General features: G+C 35.5%; 1 protein-coding gene across 2 annotated transcripts in view; it reads left to right on the forward strand.

Annotated features, from left to right (window-relative positions):
* Positions 1-26,642, forward strand: part of LOC100371347 (cohesin subunit SA-1-like) — a 311,470-nt gene that overhangs the window by 224,834 nt on the left and 59,994 nt on the right. For both annotated transcript variants that reach the window (XM_085498240.1, XM_085498246.1), the window contains exons 13-20: positions 751-846; positions 5,948-6,097; positions 6,205-6,345; positions 10,887-10,957; positions 11,739-11,904; positions 15,764-16,016; positions 16,191-16,336; positions 17,076-17,177. In XM_085498240.1, coding sequence (XP_085354366.1) covers positions 751-846; positions 5,948-6,097; positions 6,205-6,345; positions 10,887-10,957; positions 11,739-11,904; positions 15,764-16,016; positions 16,191-16,336; positions 17,076-17,177 — 1,125 coding nt within the window. The remainder of the gene's footprint in view (positions 1-750; positions 847-5,947; positions 6,098-6,204; positions 6,346-10,886; positions 10,958-11,738; positions 11,905-15,763; positions 16,017-16,190; positions 16,337-17,075; positions 17,178-26,642) is intronic.

The following is a 26,642-nucleotide window of genomic DNA, read 5'->3' on the forward strand; positions in this document are numbered from 1 at the left end:
ATCTCTTAAATTTGATAACTAACAGGGACTGTGTCATGCATGGCTTGTTGACTCCCGTGTGCGAAGCACAAAAAGGGAGTCTTTGCAGTTAGTGTGTGTGTCTGTGTGTGTGTGTGTGTGTGTCTGTTCCATCGATATCTCAAGAACCAATGTTTGGATTTCAATGAAACTTGGTATATAGCTTGTCTGGGGCAATGCGCAGATTTGATTAGTTTTTGGTTGACATCCATGCATATTAATGAGCTCATCTGCATAATAATGTGTGAATTTTAATTTTCTTATGATATCAATCAATGACTTTTAACTTTTTATTCATAACAACACTGTTTAACATTTTGTAATGAATTTAATAACAAATATCTACTTGTTCGCTTGTTTTACTTGAGTCATTATTATTTTTTTCTATTTTCTAATTTGGGAATAACAGTACTATCAAACTTATATTGTAAAGTTAATCTGTATGCATAGATGACCTTCTCAACCCTGTGCTGTGATTTTCCAACCCTTTATAGTCCATATTATGTTGTGGTCTACCCCACCCTATGTCATATGTAGGTTAACTATGTTTTTTTTTTCAGAACTGGTTCAAAAAGACTGCCTTTTTGTTTTAACGAATACAATTCCAGACACACCTTGCCTTATTATAGCAATTAAATCTTGTACATGTGTTGTTTCTGTATTGTTTACTATTACTATTGCATGATGTGAACTGTGTCATGTCAATGACTTGTTTAAATTAATATATTGCAGCAAATTCTAACAAGTAAAGAGAAAAAAGCTGTAATGGATGATAAAATGAAATTATCTGAACATTTCATCACTAAACTGCCTGAACTGTTAGCCAAGGTAATGAATGACTCACTTCACATTAAAGAGTACTGCACTGGTCAAATAAGCACAATCAATATTTAAATGAACACATTTATGTAAAAAACTTAGGTGAGCAACCTTTCCCCTAAAGGCCCCGTCACACCATAACGTTTTGGTCAGCGTTCTCTGAACGTTCCAATCGTCCAATTTCTGAGCGTTCTGGAATGAGGTAGACACATCCAGCGTTCAATTAACGAGTGCCTAAACGTATGACTAGCGTGTTCCTAACGCACGAGTAGCATGTAATGAGCGACCAAGTAAGATAGCCCTGGAAATCATTTACGTGTGCTAACATGTCACTAGCGCGCGACGAACGTCTTTTAAACGTTAAGTGAGCGTGTTGAGCGTTAGGTCGTTAATTTGACATTAGTCGCACGCTTTATGTGCGCTAGGGGTACGTTCAGCGGTCGTTGACAGGTCGCTAGTGAGTTGTTCACTGCAAAGCGAGCGATTGGTAACAACTAAGTAACGCTAGAGCAACAACTGACTAACGATTGTCAAACGCGTCAAACGTTAGCAAAACGATCGAAGAACGTTATTTAACATTTAACAGCGTTTAAAAATAAACGTTGAAGAATGCTTGTCTCAAATGAAAACTTTTGTGCATGTTCAAAACTTTTTTTTGGATCAGCGTTCTCCGACGATCAGCAACGTTCACTAGCGTTCTCACGACGCTCTTCTGACGCTGTCCCAGCGACTTTGGACGACTACCAACGTTTCCTCAAACGCCAGAGAACGCTAGCCAGAACGTCATGGTGTGACGGCCCATAACCCAAAAGCTAAAAAATTTACAATGCTCATTATATTTTGAAGATAAAAATTGCTTATTAGATTTAAAACATAAAAATTGGATAAATTTCTTTTCTACCTGTTCAATTTTTTATTCTGCCATTGGTTCCAGACAATGGAACAATACTCAAGGTGATTTCTCAAAATTGAAATATACTGCTATATATAGTGTATACTGTGCCTATATTTTTATGAGGTACTGCTATATATAGTGTATACTGTGCCTATATTTTCATGAGGTACTGCTATATATAGTGTATACTGTGCCTATATTTTTATGAGGTACTGCTATATATAGTGTATACTGTGCCTATATTTTTATGAGGTACTGCTATATATAGTGTATACTGTGCCTATATTTTTATGAGGTACTGCTATATATAGTGTATACTGTGCCTATATTTTTATGAGGTACTGCTATATATAGTGTATACTGTGCCTATATTTTTATGAGGTACTGCTATATATAGTGTATACTGTGCCTATATTTTTATGAGGTACTGCTATATATAGTGTATACTGTGCCTATATTTTTATGAGGTACTGCTATATATAGTGTATATTGTGCCTATATTTTTATGAGGTACTGCTATATGTAGTGCCTATATTTTTATGAGGTACTGCTATATATAATGTATACTGTGCCTATATTTTTATGAGGTACTGCTATATGTAGTGCCTATATTTTTATGAGGTACTGCTATATGTAGTACCTATATTTTTATGAGGTACTGCTATATATAGTGTATACTGTGCCTATATTTTTATGAGGTACTGCTATATATAGTGTATACTGTGCCTATATTTTTATGAGGTACTGCTATATATAGTGTATACTGTGCCTATATTTTTATGAGGTACTGCTATATGTAGTGTATACTGTGCCTATATTTTTATGAGGTACTGCTATATATAGTGTATTTGTGCCTATATTTTTATGAGGTACTGCTATATATAGTGTATTTGTGCCTATTTTTATGAGGTACTGCTATATATAGTGTATACTGTACCTATATTTTTATGAGGTACTGCTATATATAGTGTATACTGTGCCTATATTTTTATGAGGTACTGCTATATATAGTGTATACTGTGCCTATATTTTTATGAGGTACTGCTATATGTAGTGTATACTGTGCCTATATTTTTATGAGGTACTGCTATATATAGTGTATTTGTGCCTATATTTTTATGAGGTACTGCTATATATAGTGTATTTGTGCCTATTTTTATGAGGTACTGCTATATATAGTGTATACTGTACCTATATTTTTATGAGGTACTGCTATATATAGTGTATACTGTGCCTATATTTTTATGAGGTACTGCTATATATACAGTACAGTTCTCCAGGAAGCTTTGGCTTTTGTGGCATCATTGTCGCATACGCATGGCTTCATTGTCGCCTCAGCATCGCATCATTGTGGCATCAGCTTCGCATCATTGAAAATTGAAGCTGTGTTCGCCTCTCTTATTTTGTGGCATCATCGTGGCATCAGCTTCGCAGTCCCATGGCATCAACATGGCATCAGCTTCAAAGTATTGTGACATGAGTATGACCTCATTATTTTCACATGGAAAGGCAGTAGAGAAAAAACACATGTACAGAAGTTCGATATGTAATCGATTTGAAATTCAAAGCGGTAAGGGGAATAAAATAATATGACCAAGAGTAAAATGACATTTTAAAAAGATATCTTGTTTAATTATTTAATGTTGCGAGTATTGGGTACCAAAAACTATGTGAAGTACATTGCAATCTGCAAGGTGACGAGTGTCATATTGACTGCAAGGAAAAACGTGATAAATTTATATCACACGATGCAATCGTCGTTCGGAAACAACACAATTTGCTATACAAAATGAAACTGTTCGTGTTATAAAATTACCTTATTTTCGTTCATTTTATTTGCTGGTAAGAGAACAGATTCAGATTCCTCATTTTGGTGGTATTTTTCTGTGTTTCGTTTAGTTTTAGCCGAGTCCGATCCCATGCCCAGACTACTAATACATGCAAACACGCGAACGCCGCCAGGCGTTGTCGCCGGCCATCTTGATACAAAGTTCCAAAACAAGTGCGTACATTTCCAACTATGATTGGATGGTTGTGGTGGCGTCGGTCTGGTAAAATTTTACATCCAATTTTCAAAATTAAATCACGATCAGTGACCTGAGCTCGATCTATACGTACTTTAAAAGTATTCTCAAAAAAAAATATTTTCGAATAATAACGAGCCACAGGCCTGGTAAAAAATAGAATAGCACTTGACGTGCAAAAATTATTTATTGGGCTTCAGAAAAAAAATGTTCATTTAGTTGTTGCCGTAAATATTTGGTCACCAGTCGATGAACAATTTGAAACTCATTATTCACACGGAAGTCCTTCGATGCTGAATATCATCGACCCCAATCTGGTTTACCTTATTTCCCAACTTGCAAAACTGATTTGTATCTCAGTCCAGTTTTTCTTTTTTCTTTTTTTGAACTGAGGTCAAATCCCAGCCGTTTGTCAAAATATGCCGATGTTTTTTAGTGAATGATTGTGAAGCCTGTCACAGCACAGTGAATCAACGCCGAAGATTGGACAGTACGACGACCCTTCAATTAGCGTGAAATATGCTTTGTTACAACATCATTGATTTGCTGAAAGTCACCTGATCGGAGCACACCCTGGGTCACAGAACCATATTTGTCCGTATTATCAACGGGACTTTGCGAGAGAACCACACCCACATTTTCAATCATTTTTAGCGCGGAAGTTGCCAACAAATGTCGACAAACTTGTGAATTTTATGGATTTGAATAAAATAAAGCTAGCGGTTGGTAAAACTGGTTAATAATATATCCCCCGATGTTCTTTGATTTTTTTTAAATTTTATTTCAAGGCGAGAAATAGATAATTGAAGTTCTATCGATTTCAACGCGACTGTTTCACCGCGACAACTCTACGCTGTGTTGTAGTTTCACGAGTTAAAAAAATATATATAATAAATAGTACGTGTTTAATTATTTGGTTTTACAGCCTGCAAATTACGGGGCATGATCCCCATGAATTACGATAAATAAATGCTGATTGTGTTGAATAATGGACGTCGGGACCATTTGGAGAAACCAACGGGGATCGATATTCCAAACAAATTATTGGGACACGGTCGGTAGACATTTCAAACAAATGATATTATTAACGAAATTCAAGATTTTTCCAGATATTTACGAACATACTGTCACAACAAATATATGCAAAATTGACAAATACACAAAGAGATATTAGGTTTTATTTTAGCCTTAGAAATATTTTTTTCACTCAGTCCATGCGTGGTACTTCTATTTAGCTTCATGGTCCTTCGGTTTGTGTTCTCCTTGGGGGAAATAACAATAATTATACAAATCGTAAACTCAACGCAGCCAGGAAAAGAAACCCGGACAAGCATGTCGTACTTCTGTTGAAATACATTTTGTAGCAGTGCGTCACGTCAGAATATTGTTTAAAATAAAATAGTCAATCCCAGCCAAATCTAGGTCAGAGGGTCAGATTGCGTGCATATAATTATAGATAGTTAAAACAAAAAGTATTTGAACTTTTGACGGTTGTTTAACATCTATGCACGGTTACTAAACTAGTAACCGTGATCTATGAAAACCATAAAATTGTTAGTAGTCCGAATTTTTGCACAGTCGAAAATAAAGCGGAAATTCAACAAGCGGTCGCAAAAGCGAGCGATTGAAAAGCGGAAGCGGGCGAGAGGTTGGACGAAATGAGTTCTGTACCTCTTTGTTTGATGAAGCGATGCTGATGCCACATTGTCGCCATAATGAGGCCACAATGAAGCGAAACGATAACCGCCTAACTTTTTAATGTCGCGTCATTGAAGCGATGCTGAAGCCATAACAATGCCATAATGATGCGATGCTGAAGCGAAGGTGAAGCTGAAGTGAAGCCAAAGCTTCCGCGAGAACTGTACTGTAGTATATACTGTACCTATATTTTTATGATTCACTTATGCAAATAAAGCATGCACCACATAACGAGTGGCTCATGTGTTGTGTATTAAATAAATAATGTACCAATTTGCACATTACCAAGAAAATACTGTCATGCATGTTCTGAATATTGCACACTTATGTTTCAATGTTCTATGATAAATCTGCGTATAGTGGGGATCAATGAAATACTATAAAAACACAAAGTAAACATACGGGATTATGGGTATTTTTGCTCATTAACATCTCGTAAACTGCAGTACATGTGTAATAATGCTTGTGACACATGAATTATTTATATCAACAGTATGCAGTAGAGGCTGAAAAGGTTGCAAATCTTTTGGAAATACCCCAGCATTTTGATGTTGAAATCTACACTACCAGCAGATTAGAGAAACACTTAGATACTCTATTGAGACATATGAAAGAAATTGTAGAGAAGCACACAGAACCAGAGGTAAAAGTTGATCCTTGTGGTATGACTATCTATGTAATTCGGAGTATGCTATACAACCTAAGGTGTGTTTACTGCTTATGACACTTTGTATCTGCTTGATACCTCAGGTATTAGATGCTTGTGCTAAGACCTATGACTATCTATGTAATGAGGAGTACGCTATACAACCTAAGGTTGATGTAGCGAGAAGTACATTGATTGATGGACTAGTAGAAAAATATAAGAGAAGTTATAAAGCATTTATGGAGGTGAGTAAAATACATGTAGGTATGTTGAGATGACTGGAAGGAAATGATACTATGACAGAACCCCACACCCTGCCCGTGGCTTTTGTTGCGTATGAAAGTTATTTTCACAAGTGATGCGGTGTATCCTGCGGCCGTACTTTCACGAGCGAAGCGAGTGAAAGTACAGCAAAATACACCGCATCTCGAGTGAAAATAACTGTTTCTTTTTAAAGAAAGGCTTTTCAAATTTTCTGTTTCAATTTTCGAATACGAACAAATTTTATACTATAGTACCGTTAAAATCCTATTATAAACCGCATACCTAATAGTAATCGCACCCCCGATTTCGGCTTCAGTGTTAAAGAGTTCTCAACAAAAATTGAAAACATGAAAAGTACCTATTACTAACCGCACCCCCAATTCAACAAGACCGTGACTGACTTTGTTTCAACCAGCTGGTACATTGTTTCTAATCCTATTCATTTGTTTCAACAACGTGCCTAAAAATATTCACACCTCTTTATTGTTCAGTCGTGTTAGGATGTCAAACACGCAGTGAAACTGCTTTTGTTCTTGCGACAACTTTTGTCAATACTCCTAATGAATACGTCCACGTGTCGCAAGTTTTCGACAATGAGCTGTTATCACCGAAAAACTGTTAAATGCTTTTTCAATGCTCAGTTTATCTTTCGAAAACAACTAATTTCTTAATTTAAAAAAAAGTCATGTCGTTTTTCCATGGAAATCAAAGCCAAAATATCGCACGACATTATCGGTAAATCTCTTCCGGGTTTCGTTCACCATGAAGTCGGTGACCTTTCATTAACATATTTAAATGAACCAAGGTAATTTGAACACGTGGGCACCATCCAGCATTTTGATTGGTTAATTAGCGACTTGACCTATTTGGTCAAGTAACGTCTTGTGTGCATTCAAACTACATGGCGGATGTCTTATTGCATCGATCGTTTACATGTGACCGAAATAATTCGCTTACGGTGAAACTAAGTTGAATTTTACTTGCATTTGATAACAATTCAATGAATTTATTTTTCGTGCGTTATTATAATCACTACTGAGTAATAATCAACAATTTCAACACTTCGAAAACAAGTAAGTTATTCACTTGTGAGCCGAAGCATGGCCGCATTGCGTTACCGTACCTACGGTACCGTACTTTTTTAGTGCTTGTTTTTATTTGAAACTCCTGTCAGAATATACTTTCCGTTACGAAGAAAATTAAAAAAATAAATGCATATTACACTAAAAATACTGAGTATTTTTTAGCTCCGCTGTCGACTTTGTCGAGCGGAGCTTATCATATGAGTGATTGTCCGTCGTCGTCCGTGTCAATGTTTTACATTTTCGACTTCTTCTTGAAAACTACAAGTCTGAATGCTTTGATACTTGGTGTATATGTACCTTGGGTAGACCTCTCTCAGATTTGTTCATTTCATGATCATATCTTCAATTCTCTAATTTTGGTGAATATTTTTTGTCATTTTTGGTAAAAAGTGATATTAAAAACTTCTTGTTAGAAACCGCAAGTCCAATTGCTTTGATATTACATATATAGGTACTACATGTGGACCACTCTCAAATTTGTTCATTTCATAATGATATCTTTAATTTTCTAATTTTGGTGAATATTTTTGTCATTTTTGGTAAAAAGTGATATTTTCGACTTCTTGTTAAAAACGACAAGTCCAATTGCTTTGATATTACATATATAGGTACTACATGTGGACCTCTCAGATTTGTTCATTTTGTAATGATATCTTTAATTCTCTAAATTTGGTGAATATTTTTGTCATTTTTGGTAAAAAGTGATACTTTCGACTTCTTGTTAAAAACCGCAAGTCCAATTGCTTTGATATTACATATATAGGTACTACATGTGGACCTCTCTCAAATTTGTTCATTTCATAATGATATCTTTAATTTTTAGCTCCGCTGTCGACTTTGTCGAGCGGAGCTTATCATATGAGTGATTGTCCGTCGTCTCCGTCGTCCATGTCAATGTTTTACTTTTTCGACTTCTTCTTGAAAACTACAAGCCTGAATGCTTTGATACTTGATGTATATGTACCTTGGGTAGACCTCTCTCAGATTTGTTCATTTCATGATGATATCTTCAATTTTCTAATTTTGGTGAATATTTTTGTAATTTTTGGTAAAAAGTGATATTTTTGACTTCTTGTTAAAACCCAAAAGTTCAATTGCTTTGATATTACATATATAGATACTACATGTAGACCTTTCTCAGATTTGTTCATTTCGTGATGATATCTTCAATTCTCTAATTTTGGTGAATATTTTTGTAATTTTTGGTAAAAAGTGATATTTTCGACTTCTTGTTGAAAACCGCAAGTCCAATTGCTTTGATATTACATATATAGGTACTACATGTGGACCTCTCTCAGATTTGTTCATTTCATGATGATATCTTCAATTTTCTAATTTTGGTGAATATTTTTGTCATTTTTAGTAAAAAGTGATATTTTCGACTTCTTGTTGAAAACCGCAAGTCCAATTGCTTTGATATTACATATATAGGTACTACATGTGGACCTCTCTCAGATTTGTTCATTTTGTAATGATATCTTTAATTCTCTAATTTCGGTGAATATTTTTGTAATTTTTGGTAAAAAGTGATATTTTCGACTTCTTGTTGAAAACCGCAAGTCCAATTGCTTTGATATTACATATATAGGTACTACATGTGGACCTCTCTCAGATTTGTTCATTTCATAATGATATCTTTAATTCTCTAATTTTGATGAATATTTTTGTAATTTTTGGTAAAAAGTGATATTTTCGACTTCTTGTTGAAAACCGCAAGTCCAATTGCTTTGATATATTATACATATAGGTACTACATGTGGACCTCTCTCAGATTTGTTCATTTTCTAATGATATCTTCTGTTCTTTAATTGCCATGTGCATTGCTAGCAGCTGAGCTATCTCAGCCGACAGGCTGCTTGTCTAATTTTGGTGAATATTTTTGTCATTTTTGGTAAAAAGTGATATTTTCAACTTCTTGTTAAAAACCAAAAGTCCAATTGCTTTGATATTACATATATAGATACTACATATGGACCACTCTCAAATTTGTTCATTTCATGATATCTTCAATTCTCTAATTTTGATGAATATTTTTGTCATTTTTGGTAAAAAGTGATATTTTCTTGTTAAAATCCACAATCATTTATGGTCAAAAATGATATTTTTGAATTCTTGTTGAAAACAGCAAGTCCCATTGCATTGATACTATGCATATTGTTCATTTTCTAATGATATCTTCTGTTCTTTAATCGAAATGTGCATTGCTGACAGCGGAGCTATCTCAGCCGGGAGGCTGCTTGTTTTTTCATGTGAACAGTCTTTTTGTGACGTGACGCTTATCACTCTTCCCTGACATCTAAATTGGAGTTACCCTTATATTCAAAAGATGTACGGTGTATTGTTTGTTTTGTGCAAGTGATGTGGGAAAAAATGACCACGCCCATTTAGTGATTGCAATATGTACGTAATAGAAACCGCACCCCGAATTTGAGCTGTTGATCCCAATTTTTTATTTGATACATTGTAATATAAACCGCGGTTTATAATAGGATTTTAACGGTATTACAGATTGCCCATTGGCGTCTGTCGTCAACTTTACATTTTCGACTTCTTCTTAAAAACCACAAACTGTATAGCTGTGAAACTTTCTAGGAAGGTACCTTGGGTGGTTCTCTCTCAGATTTGTTCATTTCGTGTGGATATGTTCTATTGTCTTATTTATAGCCAATATTTTTGTCATTTTTGGTAAAAAAATTATTTTTTCGACTTCTCTTTGAAAACTGCTAGTATGATTGTTTTGATATTGTATATGTAGGTACATCAGGTGAACCTCTGTCAGATTTGTTGATTTTGTAATATCTTTAATTTTGATGAATATTTTTGTCATTTTTGGTAAAAAGTGATATTTTTGACTTCTTGTTAAAAACCGCAAGTCTAATTGCTTTGATAGTATATATACTAAATAGGTACTACAGGTAGACCTCTCTCAGATTTGTCCATTTTGTGATGATTTTGTTCTTCAATTATCTAATTTTGATGAATATTTTTGATAAAAAGTAATATTTTCGAACTTTTGTTGAAAACAAGTCCCATTGTTTTAATACTATACATAATGTTCATTTTCTGATGATATCATCAGTTCTTTAATTGAAATGTGCATTGATAACAGCAGAGCTACCTCGGCCGACAGGCTGCTTGTTTAATTTAAAAATTCTTATTTCTGTTTATATCAGTCAGTGAGTATCGAATTGATCTGATAAATTATGTCCCGGCATAATTTGCTTAACTCCTATATTCATTGATTCCTTCTTACACTGATCTACATCTTTTAGCCATGATAGGAGCACTTCTAGATTCTTCAGTTTCTTACAAAAAATTGTAGTGTCATGCCAAAATAGCAAGAAATACAAAAATAAAATAGTATCAAAATAATAAAATCTCAACACAAGACCAAATTTGAATCAAATCATCCATTAATATACTATTATGTATTTCAGAGTGGTGAACCAGATGAAGATGACATTTATGCATTATCATCAAGTATTAAAAGAATTAATGCTTTTTATAAGTAAGTATCCATTGTAGGTTTGCTATCAGATTTCTTAACTCCATAATGAGCGGGGGGGGGGGGGTTTACAATATTATTAATTTTGTTTAAATTTGGTACAGAGATTTGACACAATTTGCTTTTCTCTTCAGCTGTTTTGGGAGTTTGATGAAATTGAACTAACTAGCAGTTTGTTTTATAAACTTCCATGTACTGAGTTTTTAAAATCTTTGCATATTAATTACCAAATTTTCATAATATTTCTCCAGAGACTTGCCTTCACATCCATACATGGTAATGATCAAACCTTTTCAGGCAGAGATACTTTGGTTGACGTACGAGAGACTGTTGTGTTATAATGAGTCCACATGTGTATGCTCTTAAGTGGCTGCAATGTATTTCTTTTGGTCTGCCCAAGCTGGACTTGTTTAGTTATTTTGACTGGGTACTGTATAACAAGAAGTTGATTCAGTACTCAAGATAAGAAATCAATTTGTTACTCAGTACAAAAAGTCGATTTGTGTTATATAAGCTACTGATAATACTTAGATCTGTTTAGTCAGTAAAAGTCAGTGAGTTGCTCTTAGTAAGTAAGTTCTTTCCATGCAAAGTGCCTTCAACCCCCCTTCAGCTCGCATCTATTTTAAACACCTGCATGGTTATTAGCAACACGAGTCATCTTACATGTCATACACCCAAAATGCTCAACACTTCAAAAGTGAAATATTACAAAATATAACAAAAGGTAATCATTTGTTCCTTAAGAGCAAGATGGTTATAATTTCGCTATGATTACTTTCAGTTATCATGACTTAACTGGATGGAATCTCTATGATACGTTATTTTCTCTGGTGAAGCAAGGCAATGAACGTGATATTGCAGAAGAAATACTTTGTAAAGCAATTAATTGTATACAGTGTGCTTTGATGTGGTGTGTGAAAAGGTTGGACGAAAGCAGCCCTGATAAGGTACACTAATTACTGATGCATCATATTGCTTAAGCTCAATGTCTGGCTGCTCTATTTCATTATAAAGTGTAAATTCTTTTTGACAATGTGAAGTGTAGTGTTTAGAAGAGATGCATGATGGGATATAAATGATGTAGAAGAATCTGCTAATCATGGCTAATTTAGTGAGTCAATAGCATGTGTAGGTCCCAAAAAATATGGTGCCAGACAGACAGTTTGAAAGTGACCTCTGGTTCTAGAATGAAAATCCATACTTTTAAATTTGATGTAAATTTGAGACTGACATTCAAAAAAAGATACATCTCTGATCATTTCATATTCGTAAGAAAAAAAAAAACTTCTTGACATCGAATGTTGAAACAAAATTGATGGTTTATGGACATCGTATTATGATGGTGGTGTGTTGTACCCTGTTAGTCAATACCCCCCCCCCCAACCTGGTTTAGTGTTCATTTCAATGTTCATTGCATGTTCTGATATGGCAATTGTTTTGATCGTTCTGAATTTTGGTTACTTTGTGATCATATGGATAGGGCCTGTTAATATAAAAATGAATAAAACCCAACCTTGTTTTATCATTTGATTTTATTTACTGGATATCTAAGCTACTAAACTGCTATAGTGCTTTAATTTGCTAGAAGGGACACTGTAATTAGTCCCCGTTCGGACGCAGTCCGAAAACGGGGACTTATGTTTTGCCCTGTGTGCGTCTGTCCGTCCGTGCGTCCGTGATCACCTGTATCTCGAACATGCATGGACCGATTAAGTTCAAACTTCACTCATACATCACACATTATATGGGACATATGCACATGCATTTTTTTCATGATCCGATTAACGATAGCCGAATAGCGGCCATTTTAAGGCCGAAAATGCATCAAAATCGCACATTTTCACCATTCCGGACCCGGATCTCAGTTATGCATGAACGGATTTTGTTCAAATTTGGTACATACATTAAACATAATAGGACCTTGATGCACGTCATTTTTTTTTTTGGATCGGGTTCGAAATGGCTGACTGGCGGCCATTTTGTTTTAAAGAATTCAGTTCTGGATCCGTATCCAAGACATGCTTGGATTGATCGAGTTCAAACTTCACACACACAAGGTACATCATGTCACAAATATGTATGTGCATTTGTTTCATGATCACATTAACGATAGCCAAATGGCGGCTGCTTTTAGGCCGAAAATACATTGAAATTGCACATTTTCACCATTCCGGACCCGTATCTCAGTTATGCATGGATGGATTTTGTTCAAATTTGGTACATACATTAAACATAATAGGACCTTGATGCACGTCTTTTTTTTTTCGGATCAAGTTCGAAATGGCCGACTGGCGGCCATTTTGTTAAAGAATTCAGTTCTGGATCCGTATCCAAGACATGTCTGGATTGATCAAGTTCAAACTTCACACACACATGGTACATCATGTCACAAATAGATATGTGCATTTGTTTCATGATCTGCTTAACAATAGTGGAATGATGGCCATTTTAAGGCCGAAAATGCATCAAAATCACGTATTTTCACAATTCCAGAACCGGATCTCAGTCATGCATGGATGGATTTTGTTCAGATTTAGCACAATGTGTTGTACATATGCAGGTGCATTTCGGTCATGATCTGCTTTGAATGTATATGTCACTCAAATATGAACGGAACGGGGACGTGTCATTGACAATGACTTGTTTAATTAATTAATTAATTACACTAACACTGATTTATGCAAATTAAGCCACCTATTGTGTAGAACAATGCTTCCAATTATATGCATCAAATAAATAATGATTCAAGTTTATTTCATTAAACATTTGTAAAAAAAAAAAAAAAAAAAATTTAAATGAAATAATATTTTATTGAGTGAGTACAATTGTTTTAATTACCATAGAGGAACAAATATGTTAGAAAAGCATGTTTAAATATCTGGAATGCTTGAAGCCAACAAAATCAGAATATTTTCAACATTTGATCCTAACTGGAATAGTTTTATCCCACACTATTGCAATTGTTGTATCCCCATGATATCACTTTGGATGAATGCTGTGACCTGCAACTTTCTGCAAGAATTAAAAGTAAACATTATTGACCCACAGCTACCCATTCCAACAAATTGAATCTCTAGCACAGCAGTCAATAATTTGGTTGAAGGGGATGGGGCTATCAAGTCTGACACCTTAAAAATGACTACTGAATATTATGGAAAGAAACAAACATGGACACTACCACTGTCAGTGGTGATCATTGTGCAAAAAAAAAAGTGCCACTATGACTTAAAGAAACTGAATATTTTATTTTACAATTTGAATAAAACAATCCTACCACCACCCTATTCGCTATCAGCTCCCCTGTCCAGTGCGGCATCATCTGAATCAGCAATATTAGGTATTCCATAGTCACAAAACACTGCTTCTAGAATCATATGACTTCAATCCAAGCTTATTAATTACTACACTAAAAGTAATAACAACAATACATTTTGTGGAAAAATCACTGCCAATTTATCAGTCCCCGTTTGGACGAAGTCCGAAAACGGGGACTTATAATTCGGTCTCCGTCTGTGTGTCCGTCCGGTGTCATATCTCAGAATCCCTCGGATCGATTCCGTTTATTCTTTGCATGTGCCTAGTACTTTATGTGGGTCATATGCACATGCAGTGGTTTAGCTATTCGATTCAAAATAGCCGACTGGCAGCCATCTTGTTTTTTGAAAATGTTGTATTTTGGACATGCTTTGTCAGTTGTCATTCAAACTTGGTACATAGATTATACATGTTACAGGATACATGTCCATGACGATTTATTTCGCAATTGGATCAAAGCTGGTCGACTGGCATAGTGGCAGGCATCTTGTTTTGTTTTTTTATGCGGTATCTTGGATGTACTCTGTCAGTTTTCATTCAAATTTGGCACATACATGTACTTTATACATGTTAGGATGCATGTCCATGACAATTTGTTTCAAAATCTGGTCAAGGATGGCCGATTGACAGCCATTAGACCTTTTGGCCTTACTACTATATTTCCACAATTTATGTACCATTTTCATTCGTATTTGGCATATACATCATACATATCAGTGTGTTTCATAATCAGATTAAAGATGGCCGAATAACAGCTGTTTTTATTTTTAGCCATATTACTACTACATGAAATATGTGTTTTGATGTAAATACCGGTAAACAATCTGTTGTATATGCCACTTGGAACTCAAGTTTCAAGGACACGCTCGCGACAACCCCTCCGCTTTAATATGACGAGCACAAAGAGAACTTTCAAAAATTTAACGGGGACTGTGTCATTTACAATGACTTGTTTTTGAATAATACTTCTTCCACCAATTTGCTAGTATAATCAGTCAATGTTGGAAGATATGAACCGTCATTATGATATTGTGCAATATCTGGATTGTGTCTCAGTAGTATGTGAGGAAGTGTAGTCACCAGACTGATATATGTTGACTGAAGGGCAAGATTTTTTAACGCCGTTATCATCGTAGCGGAGCTGTTGGTATGGGGGTCTCTCCGGCGTTGTCTGTCCTGTGTCCCGCATGAAGTTTTCCTTTAAACGACTTCTTCTTCAAAAGTACTTGTAATGACCAATTACATTCATATTTGTACCAAAGATACTTGGGGTGATCTTTCTGTCAGATTTGTTAAATTTGTGTCAAAGTATGCAAATTTGGATTTTTAGTGAATATTTTTGTCATTTTTGGTAAAAATGTTATTTTCGACTATTCCGAAACCGTCAACCACAATGCCACTTTACTGATTCTTGTTCCATGATAATGAAGACAGCGGAGCTATTTTGACCGTCAAGTCGCTTGTATAGTTGTACTATGTTTTGACTTGCAGAGTGATATGAAGAAACTAAGAAAACGTGTATCTGAGACCATCAAACAAGGCAATAATCTAATGTTGATTAATTCTAACACTGCTGTTAAAGAAGAATCCTTCATCACTGTCTGTGACTTACTTGTCACATTCAGTAAACAGCTGGGTAAAAATGCTGCAGTCTTATCCTCGCTTATTTATACCCCAGACAGAGATCTACAGGACAATGTCACATCATTTATCACAGAAAATATTTTTGTGGAAGAAGATGATGGTTAGTGTTTATTACTTAGCTTTCAATAATGAGTCATTGTTTGGTGCATGCTCTGACCAAACTTTCAAACATGTTCAAACTTTATACATTTCTTAAATTTGAGAACTCTCATAAAATATGTCATGCATTTGCATGTTATTATTATTAATAATTATTAATATTAATTATTAATAGCACATCACGATGATGAAGAAGATGATTCAGCAAAGATTGAGATGCTACATAAACGTCGTAATCTTCTAGCATGCTTTTGTAAATTAATTGTATTCAATATAATCGAGATGAAGGCAGCGGCTTCTGTCTTCAAGCACTACATGAAGGTAAGCATCTGATTTTGTTTATTTAGAGAATAACCATTGGCATTAAGCAAAAGTGTTGGATCAGTGATACTTTCTGCTTTGAAAGATTTAAAAAATAATATTCGTATTAAATATTATATCTATATTTAATTTCTTTATCGATTTGACTCGTATTAGATAAATTGAGAAAGTTATCAATAGCAGCGTACATGAGAGTTGTAAAAAATATTTAACAGCGCCGCTATCGATGAATTGCAGGCTTCCACTTTATGATTACGTGTACATCTGTGTTCCACTATAAATAAGAAATTCCACAGTGCATTCCATTTTTGGACACATCGTGTATCAGACCTTGACATCAGCTGTACAAATATTGTTCAAAATCAAGATCACCCGTGAAGTTAGTTGTTAACAACAAGTCAGTAGCTGCAGTATTACAAGGGTATATCGTTGTTTTATTGCCAGTAAGATTATTTCGCCGGTCATTGAACTAATTTTAAATATGCACAGAACGGCAGCTATGCATCTACATTTGTAGTGACAGCGATGCATCATGAGTGACCGCACAACATAACGATTATTACTGTTGCCTACCGCCCTTTGAATAACTTGTACATTTTTTATGTAAATCAGTCTTGTTTTAAAACACTCCAATTTATATGTTTATATTCTATCAGGTTGTATATGCAGTATGCATCTTATGCAGAGCTATTTCACAATTATTGCTAATTATTTCGTATGTACAATATTTTTATTGCAGTATTATAATGATTATGGAGACATAATAAAAATGACTCTAGCTAAATCAAGGGAGATCAATAAAGTAGATTGTGCCAGAACTCTTGGACTTAGTCTTACGCAGGTACTGTGTCTAGTTTATTTTATGTGTTTAGCTTATAGAACACTGTTACAACTACACATGTATGTAGGAGTTCACACAACTAATGATTATTCACTGGTAACTAAAAGCCATTTGGCATATTTGTATCAAAATTGTATCAGTTGTTCTAATGCTATTCTGGAGCAAAATCTCAGTCATGTATGGATGTATTTTGTTCAAACAAACTACATAGATCAGACATTATGGGATTCTGATGAACATAATTTTTTTTTTATCAGATTCAAATGCAGTTCTGTTTCCATATCTTTCACAATTTTGAATCATTCACGTCCAAACTATATTATGATAAACAAAACTATATGTCTTAAACTTAAAATTAACGGTACTATGTAATGCAATTACTTGACAATGTTCATTTATTTATATTCTCATTTTATGAGGATAACCTGATAAGCCTCAACATAGAAATTTATCTCCTCAAAGTATAAAAAAAAAAGTTGCTTAGTAAATTACAATAATTTCCTTTTCCTATATTAGGGGTCATGATTGGCTAAGCATCTATCCCTGCCAAAATGTCCCAAATTTTACTGTTTAGTCATAAAACCTAGTCTTTGAGCATTGTTTGACTTTTCCCAAATAGTTGTAATCAAACTTGTATTATAATAATACAGTGTTGATATTGTCCAGCATGACTATGTTGTGAATAAGTAAACCACAGTAACCATACATAAATTATACTTCAACAATGACCTGTTAACGCCAGTGAAAGGAGGTGTTGTACTTCAACAATGACCTGTTAATGCCAGTGAAAGGAGGTGTTATACTTCAACAATGACCTGTTAACGCCAGTGAAAGGAGGTGTTATACTTCAACAATGACCCGTTAACGCCAGTGAAAGGAGGTGTTATACTTCAACAATGACCTGTTAACACCAGTGAAAGGAGGTGTTATACTTCAACAATGACCTGTTAACGCCAGTGAAAGGAGGTGTTATACTTCAACAATGACCTGTTAACGCCAGTGAAAGGAGGTGAACAAGGTTTACCTTTCAATAATTGCTCATTCCGTATTCAGTTTACATTCAAAAAATTACTGTTTTTTTCAAAAAATCATGCCGTTTTTTCAGCAAAATCAATTCCAACAAACCATACTTAAATTAATTCACTTCAGCATTGCGTTACTAAAATGCCTTCAGGAATTCCCCCCACCCTGAGAATTGTGTCCGTACAACACAGCATTCTGATTGGTTAATAACATTGACTTGATCTAGCAAGACCTTGTTGCAGGTCAGGTCTACAATAAAACCTTTTGACAAGAGTTTGCATGTAATTGAATACATTCAGCAATGATGATAATGATTTTGACTGTTACAGCCATTCTGAGAATTATTCGGACAGTCAGTTAACAATATTAGCAAAACACTTGGGTCAAAATATCAGCGTTCAAGTAACTGCATAGCTCTGATGTTTTGCAGCACGTCAAAGTATCAGCTTATTTGTTGTTATCACAGTGGGTAACGGCTGTGTTTCAAATTCAGACAAAGATCATCACGGTTAGAGACATTTTGTCTTACACTAGTGCCTGGGGATTGTTTTTTTTATGCAATGTTACAACAGGTAGAGTTGTTTTTAGTCCCCGTTCGGACGAAGTCTGAAAACGGGGACTTATGTTTTGACCTTCGTGTGTCTGTCCGTGTGTGCGTGCGTCCGGACCTGTATCTTAGAAATGCCTGGAACAATCACAATCAAACTTCACACATACATCATACATGATATCATACATATGCACGTCAATTTGTTTCACGATCTGATTCAAGATGGCCGAATGGTGGCCATTTTTTGTGCTAAAAATCATCAAAATCAAGCATTTCCCGGCTGTTTACAGATGGATTTTGTTCAAACCTTGTATATACGTTGGACATTATAGGACCTTGATGAACATCATTTTGTTTTACGATCCTATTCAAAATGGCCTAATGGTTGTCATTTTTGTGCTAAAAAATCATCAAATATTAAGCATTTCTGGCATTTATAGATGGATTGCATTCAAACTTGGTACATACATTGGACATTACGGGTTCCTGGTGCACGTCATTTTATTTTTCAGATCAGACTCAAAATGGCTGTCCGGTGGCCATTTTGTTTTAATGAATGGGTTTCAAGACCCATATGTCTGACTTGTTTTGACTGATTATGTTCAAATTTTTAATATTCATTATACATCATGTCACAGATATACGGATATATTGGTTTGACGATCCTTTTCAAAGTGGCCTAATGGTGGCTATTTTTGTGCTAAAAAACTTGTTTTATTTTTTAGATCGGATTCTGAATGGCTGACTAGTGGCCATTTTGTTTTAATGAATGGGCTTCTAGAGCCATATCTCTGACATGCTTTGACTGACTATGTTCAAATTTCATATATTCATTATACATATATTCAAAATGGCTGATTTTGTTTTAATTAATGCTGTTCCAGAGCTCATTTGACGATCAGATACAAATGTCAATCATTTAATTGTTAAACAATCATCATATTCCTGACATGTTTATATTCCAGCTATATTACTATAAACAAAACTATATATCTTAAATTTGATAACTAACGGGGACTGTGCCATGCATGGCTTGTTAATTCCAGCTGAGGTCACAAACCCAGGATTACATTTGGGGATTGATACTATGTCGCGATGTCCAACATTGAAAGCCAGCGACTACCTCCCATCCCACCCCCAGACCCTGTTGAAGGAAATGTTGGATGCGTAATTCTATAGATTGAATGCTGGCACTACTTAACGGTCGGCAAGTTCACTGCAGTTCGTTTAATCACACCTAAAACAATGAAAACATAAGTGTGGATGCGTAATCCAATAGATTGAATGACGCGCTACTACTTAACAGTTGGCAAGTTCATCGGAGTTCAATTAATTCATTAATTAATGATCGCATGAATGGTTGAGTCTAAGATTGCGTTAACAAGAACAACCACATGCCAAGCGACCACAACTCCTTTAGTTTACTTATCAAAAAACTTGTACCAGAGGCAATTTCAAATGTTTCAGTACTATTAATCATTAGAAGATCATATTTCCTAGCGTACTGTAATTCGATCAATGCAAATCGATGGTGACATGTCAAACATCTAGAATTTATTTTCAACAAATGTACCGTAGTGATGTTAGTAATCAGTGAAATACTAATTACAAAAATGTATTTGTGTATATCTAAGTCTACATTTCAAACGTATTTTATGATATTAGCAGTACGATCACGAATTGATTCACGCACTTCAAACGTATTTGCATAAATGTCACGACTTGCAACTTTCACTACCATTACTGTAGTGTAAATCTATGAAGGTTAATCCGAATATATGAGCAAAATGGGAATGTACATTTCATTAATAAAATGTCATTTTTGTAGGTGTGCACACTTTCACTTGTCACTGAGCGTTGTTTACAGAGGCCGAAAAATGAAAACACTCAAGACAAAACAATCGTCAGAGTTGCATCTTTATTACTATTAAATATAATTGTGGCCTGTCTCGACATTTATCTTGCATAAATCAAAATGGTACTCTCAAAAACATTTATACACTGGCGATTTATGGTTGAAATCAGACACACGCACTTCTCATTCCATTGTTGGTCCCATGCCTACTATTACATGTAAAAGTGAGCGTAGTCTCTCATTACCAGATACGTCCATCTTACAAGGTCATAGGGTTCAAACTGCGTGAATATTCAATTAAATATGGTTGCGTCTGTTTTAACAAACATCCTCTCATGTGAATGTGATATTAGCACCAGATTGGATTCTTTAACTTAAGTTAGACCTCTGAAACAAACTTGTAACAACTTCATGTTAAACTGAGCGTAGCTTTCATTACATTACCAGCATTTTATGGTTTGTTCTCACGCTTACTTTTAAAAGTGAGTGCACTCAATCATTGCATTGTTTAGCTCCACGCTTACTTTTGAAAGTGAGCATATGCTGAACTCATTACAAGGTACTGTTATTTACTATTACATTGTATCATTAATTAACTCAACTTTCTTTTAATACTTTATTGGTGTAGACTGATAGATTGTATTTATAAGGATGCAATAAAGATTGTTATTATATCTTCGTGAAAACTGAGACGCTCAGTTTACCACGCTCAACTACTACCTAGAGACTCGTACATACTTCAAAATGTGCATAATTTTGGTGACCATTTCTGTATCTGTTATGTTATTTCTACAACTAACAAAAAGATGTAATATTCCTCTGTTTATCTGGAACATGGTGGAATAAAATTATCATGTGCATACTTTTTTGAGGGGGAGGACCTTGGGTAAGTGCCCACCTCCTAAAACACCTGATTTTTGGGTGCTGAGTCAGACAAGTACAATATATGACAAGACAGTTTACTCTGTGACAAAAAATATGAGAGTCATTTCCAGTAGGCCTTGCTCTAATTGCTATATTGATAATTATAGGGTACGTCTTTTCACAATTTATTATTGTATTATTTTTACACCAATCATTGTAGATTTGACAATTGTATAAAATATACTAACGTCACTAGTATTGATACATTTGTTTGAAAAAGTACTGGACCAGGGACTGTTTTTGTGAACTACTCGCAAATGCACGTACATGTTTGACAGTTCATAACATTCGGCTTCAGTAAAAATCAAAATATACACAAACACCATTCATTGAATTGTAACGCGTGAACATGAAATATTCCTGATGGTTCTGAGTATTTGTCAGTAGTGTAGTAGTGAAGCTTTTTGAGTAGTGAAAATGAAAAATAGAAGAAAATCCATTGAAGTAGGGGAAGGAATTGTCTAAGTTTAAATCCATGAAGGCGCAACAATGTCATGTAAATCATTATCGGATAATAAAATCTAATGAAATGTTGGCAGAGATGTCTAATTTAGACATTTTTAGACATTATTATCAGATAATATCAGAGAAAAACCAACTGTCCCAAATAATTATCGAAAGAGAGATGTGTAACTGCGACACATTTTTGACTCCCGTGTGCGAAGCACAAAAGGGAGTCTTTGCATGTATGCATGTATGCATGTATGTATGTATGTATGTCACTTTTTTTGTTCCACCGTTATCTCAAGAACCACTAATCAAATGTTGATGAAACTTGGTACATAGATGCTCTGGGATAATGCGCAGAGTTGATTAGGTTTTGGTAAAAATCTATGAATATTAATTACCTAATTTGCATGATAATTAGCTGATTTTTAGCTGTTCCAAGACTGTTCCACTGATATCTGAAGAACCACTCATTGGATTTTGATGAAATTTGGCACATGGATGCTCTGAACTAATGCACAGATTTGATTAGTTTTGGGTAAAAATCTGTTAATATTATTAATTACCTAATTTACATAATGATTAATCAATTGAGGACTGTGCAGAGACCTAATTAGTTTTTTGGTAAATATTTGTGCATATTAACCACCTTATTAGCATAAATTAGTTAATTTTCAGCTTTTCACCTGATATCTCAAGTACTAATCATCACATTTCAATGAGACTTGCGACATAGATATTCTAGGATTATGCAGAGACCTGATTAATTTTGAGATAAAAAATTGTGCCTATTAATTACCTAATTTGCATAATTAGTTAATTTTTTGCTGTTCTATGGCTGTTGCACTGATGTCTAAAAACCACTCATTGGATTTCAATGAAACTTTTAAATAGTACCCATCACATTTCATTGAACCTAAGACCACCATATTAGTTTTTGGTAAATATTTATGCTTCTTAATCACCTAATTAACATAATTAATTAATACTAATATCTCAAGTATTGATCATCACATTTGAATAAAACTTGGTACATAAATGCTCTAGGACAATAGACAGCCTGATTAATTTTGGGTTAAAATCTGTTCATATTAATTCTCTAATTAGCATAATAATTAATATTTTTTTGGTTATAATCACATTCCAATGAAACTTGGTACATTGTGCAGACCTTATTAGTTTTACACCTAAATCTGTTCATATTAGTTACCTTATTTGCATAATTAGTTTTCAGCTATTCCATCAATATCTCAAGTATAAGTAATTTTGAATTAATTTTTAATGTGTCTCCAAAACTCTCAGCACACGGGGGTTCTTTCTAAGCTTTCTTTGATGTGTAATTTGATATTTATAGACGTGTGTATTTTTTGTATGCCAATAGACGCTCACGAGAGGGCGTTAAGAATGATTGAATTTACTGGAGCTTAAGGAGTCTTTGTCCACTATAAATGTAGGTCACAGGTCAATTTCAATTCGTCGTCTATTATCACCGAGTCTGGACACATGGCTAATCACCAACACCTTGCCACGTGGAGGCATGCAGTTGCTTCGTTACGAGTTCTCAAAGACAGATTGTTTCACGTCAAGCCAAATTGAAGACAATGTACAGTTTCACTATGTCATTCCACGGACGTTTGTAAGAACTGCATCCTCTCTCTCTCGGCAAGATTTACAAGAACTCACTGCCGTCCAGCAATCACGTCGCAATTGTTCAAACCGAAGCCAGCCGATGATTTGGCCACGTTTTGTTTGCATCGAAAAGATTGACTTTTGAAACTAGGTATTTTAGTGTCCATATCATTTTATGACTCCAGGCGACTGTAAATGTATTTTCCTTGCGTTGTCTAATTTTGTGTGTCTTAGCACACTGTTATTGTATTATGCTGAATTTGTGAATTTATTGTTTATTTGAGTTAATGTCATTTGATACCTCGTGAGCGCACTATATTTATTTACACAAATACAATAATAGAATTTGATAATATCCTGTGTTCGTGTCGTTTCTTGTTGCGAACCCCTTGTTTGGCCGTAATGGGAGATTAATGTTTACATTAAGCTGTATTTATGATACAGCACATTTGCATAATCGCGCGTGCTTTGAACAAGGTCAGTTTCGCTTGCCTCTTTGTTTTAGTCAAGTCGTGCATCTCGACCTTCTCTGATTATAACCAACAAATTCAACCCTTCATTATGGAAAGGAATCAAACAACCAGTCACAGAGGCCGTAAACGCCGTGCTGTCGTTACTGCGCCAGACGCTGAAGTTGAAGTTCTGCCTAGAAGAAGTAGAAATTCTACGAATAATACGAGTACTCGAGGAAGTTTGCAAGGACGCAGAACAACAAGAGGACGCGGACGGGCGAGTTCATCGATGGCCACAGTTTCCGGAGTAGACAATTTATCTGACTCTGGAAATCGGGCTGCACCACGTTCTAGGAGTTTGGATATGTCTAACCCAGCGAACTGGTCGGCAGTGGAAGTCCGTCGGAGATTACAGGAAATTGGCATTGTTTTGCCGTCATCTCTGAGCAAGAAAGAGGCAATTAACATATACAAACTTAACAGGCAAGAGAATGCGGCCAGTAATGACGACGCAACTGCCGGTAATTCTACAATCAACCCCGACTTCAGTTCGTCACCGCCAGAACACGAAGTGGTTACTAGTGGCAGGAATATTGACGAACATTCAACTGATCTACATCAAGAAGTTCGAGATTTGAGGCAAACTATTAATGAATTACGTCATTCATTGGCTGATGGCATTCGAAGTTCAACCAACATGGCCGGCCCTTCAACAACACACCAGATGTCGCGAGAACAGGACAGCATACTCAGCCTTCCGAATACTGGTCTCGGGACCCAGGAAATACGGAATTCACCACCAACTAGGAGAAGATTTGGCGTGGCGTCGCACGATTTGCCAAAAATCGTTGCTGTTAATGACGCCTTAAAAAGCAACATTATACAAGGTAAATATACAAACTTAGCGGCCTTATTGATCCCAGCCCATGAAACAATTGAAGGTCGCTCCCTCGTCGATTCCGTCGGTAATGAAATTAAGCTCAAAGGAAATGCCGATCCCCGACTTAACAAGAGTTTAACCCTAAATGAATTTTTTAGTGGCGTTTGACCGTTATAAGTCTATTGTTTGCAAGGCCTTTCCACACCGCCGCGAGGAATTAGACTGTTACCAGGCGGACGTCACGGACATTGCAGTTAGCTTTGGTGGCAATGTTTTTTATGAATATCATGTCGAATTTACCACTCGGGCAGCAGCATGGCTTTTACAAAAGAACATTAAAATAGATTGGTCTGTAAGGGATACCGATATTTTCATGCGTTTGACGGCCGGACGCAAGTCCAATGCCTGTTTTGTTTGTAGTAGTACCTTGCATATGACAGATTTTTGTCCACGCAGGCAGTTTACACAATCAACTTATCAACAGCGCGATAACTCAAGCAGTGACATCCGGGGGCGCCCTAAGGTGTTTTGGAATGGCAAGGAAGTATGCAACAACTATAACTTTGATAGTATTAAAGGCTGTTCTAGAAATCCATGCCCCTTTCTGCATTTATGCACTTCTTGCAAAGCCAACCATCCTTTATACAACTGTTCAAAATCACAAAACTCCAGTAAAGGAAATAAATCTGCTACCCCACAGTGACTGCCAAGCTCTGCTGGTACACCAATTGATGTGGACAAATTACAGGCGCATCTTTCAAATCATCCTAATCAAAACTTTGTTGAAGAATTGTGTACAGGACTTAAGCAAGGTTTTATGACTGGCATAGTTAATGCCCCCACTGTTTCATTTGAATGTGTTAACAACTTGTCAGCTAGAAGAAATCCGGATGCCGTTACTCGCTTACTTCAGACGGAATTAGACAAAGGATACATCATTGGCCCCTTTGAACATCCACCGTTCCCAGTTTTCAGAGTGAACCCTTTAGGCATCACACAGAGTAAATATTCAAAGAAATTACGTCTGATCGTGGACTTATCGGCACCTCATGAAAAACCAGGTGTTCCTAGCCTAAACGAGCTAATTGATAAAGAGACATTTTCCATGTCATACATTCGAATTGACGATGCATTTGAGGAACTAAAACGTTTGGGTGCCGGTGCTCACATGAATAAATTCGATATCACGGATGCATTTAAGCAAATACCCTTACACCCATCCATTTGGCACCTGCATGGTATTAAATGGGATGGCAGGTACTATTTCTTTGCGAGACTGGTTTTTGGGTCTAGATCAAGCCCAAAAATTTTCGACAAGCTTTCACAAGCTATCTGCTGGATAGCGGAATACAAATTTGATGTGAAATTTATTTTCCACCTGTTGGATGATTTTCTGACTATTGATCAGTTTGAAGAAACAGCCTTACGCTCAATGTCAGTGACGACCATGTTATATAAATCACTGAACATACCTTTGGCAGTGCATAAAACCCTGGGGCCTACACAAGAACTTGAGTACCTGGGTATTATGCTCAACTCTAAAGATTTGCAGGCATTTCTACCAACTAACAAGAAAGAAAGAATTACAACCATTATATCAGAGTTTACCGTAAAGAAATCAATTACAAAACAGGAATTGCTATCCCTTCTTGGGCATCTCAACTTTGCGGCCAGGGTTGTAGTACCGGGAAGATCATTCGTTTCT

Source organism: Saccoglossus kowalevskii, chromosome 1 (genome assembly GCF_978046115.1).
Source record: "Saccoglossus kowalevskii chromosome 1, keSacKowa6.1, whole genome shotgun sequence".
Lineage (NCBI taxonomy): Eukaryota > Metazoa > Hemichordata > Enteropneusta > Harrimaniidae > Saccoglossus > Saccoglossus kowalevskii.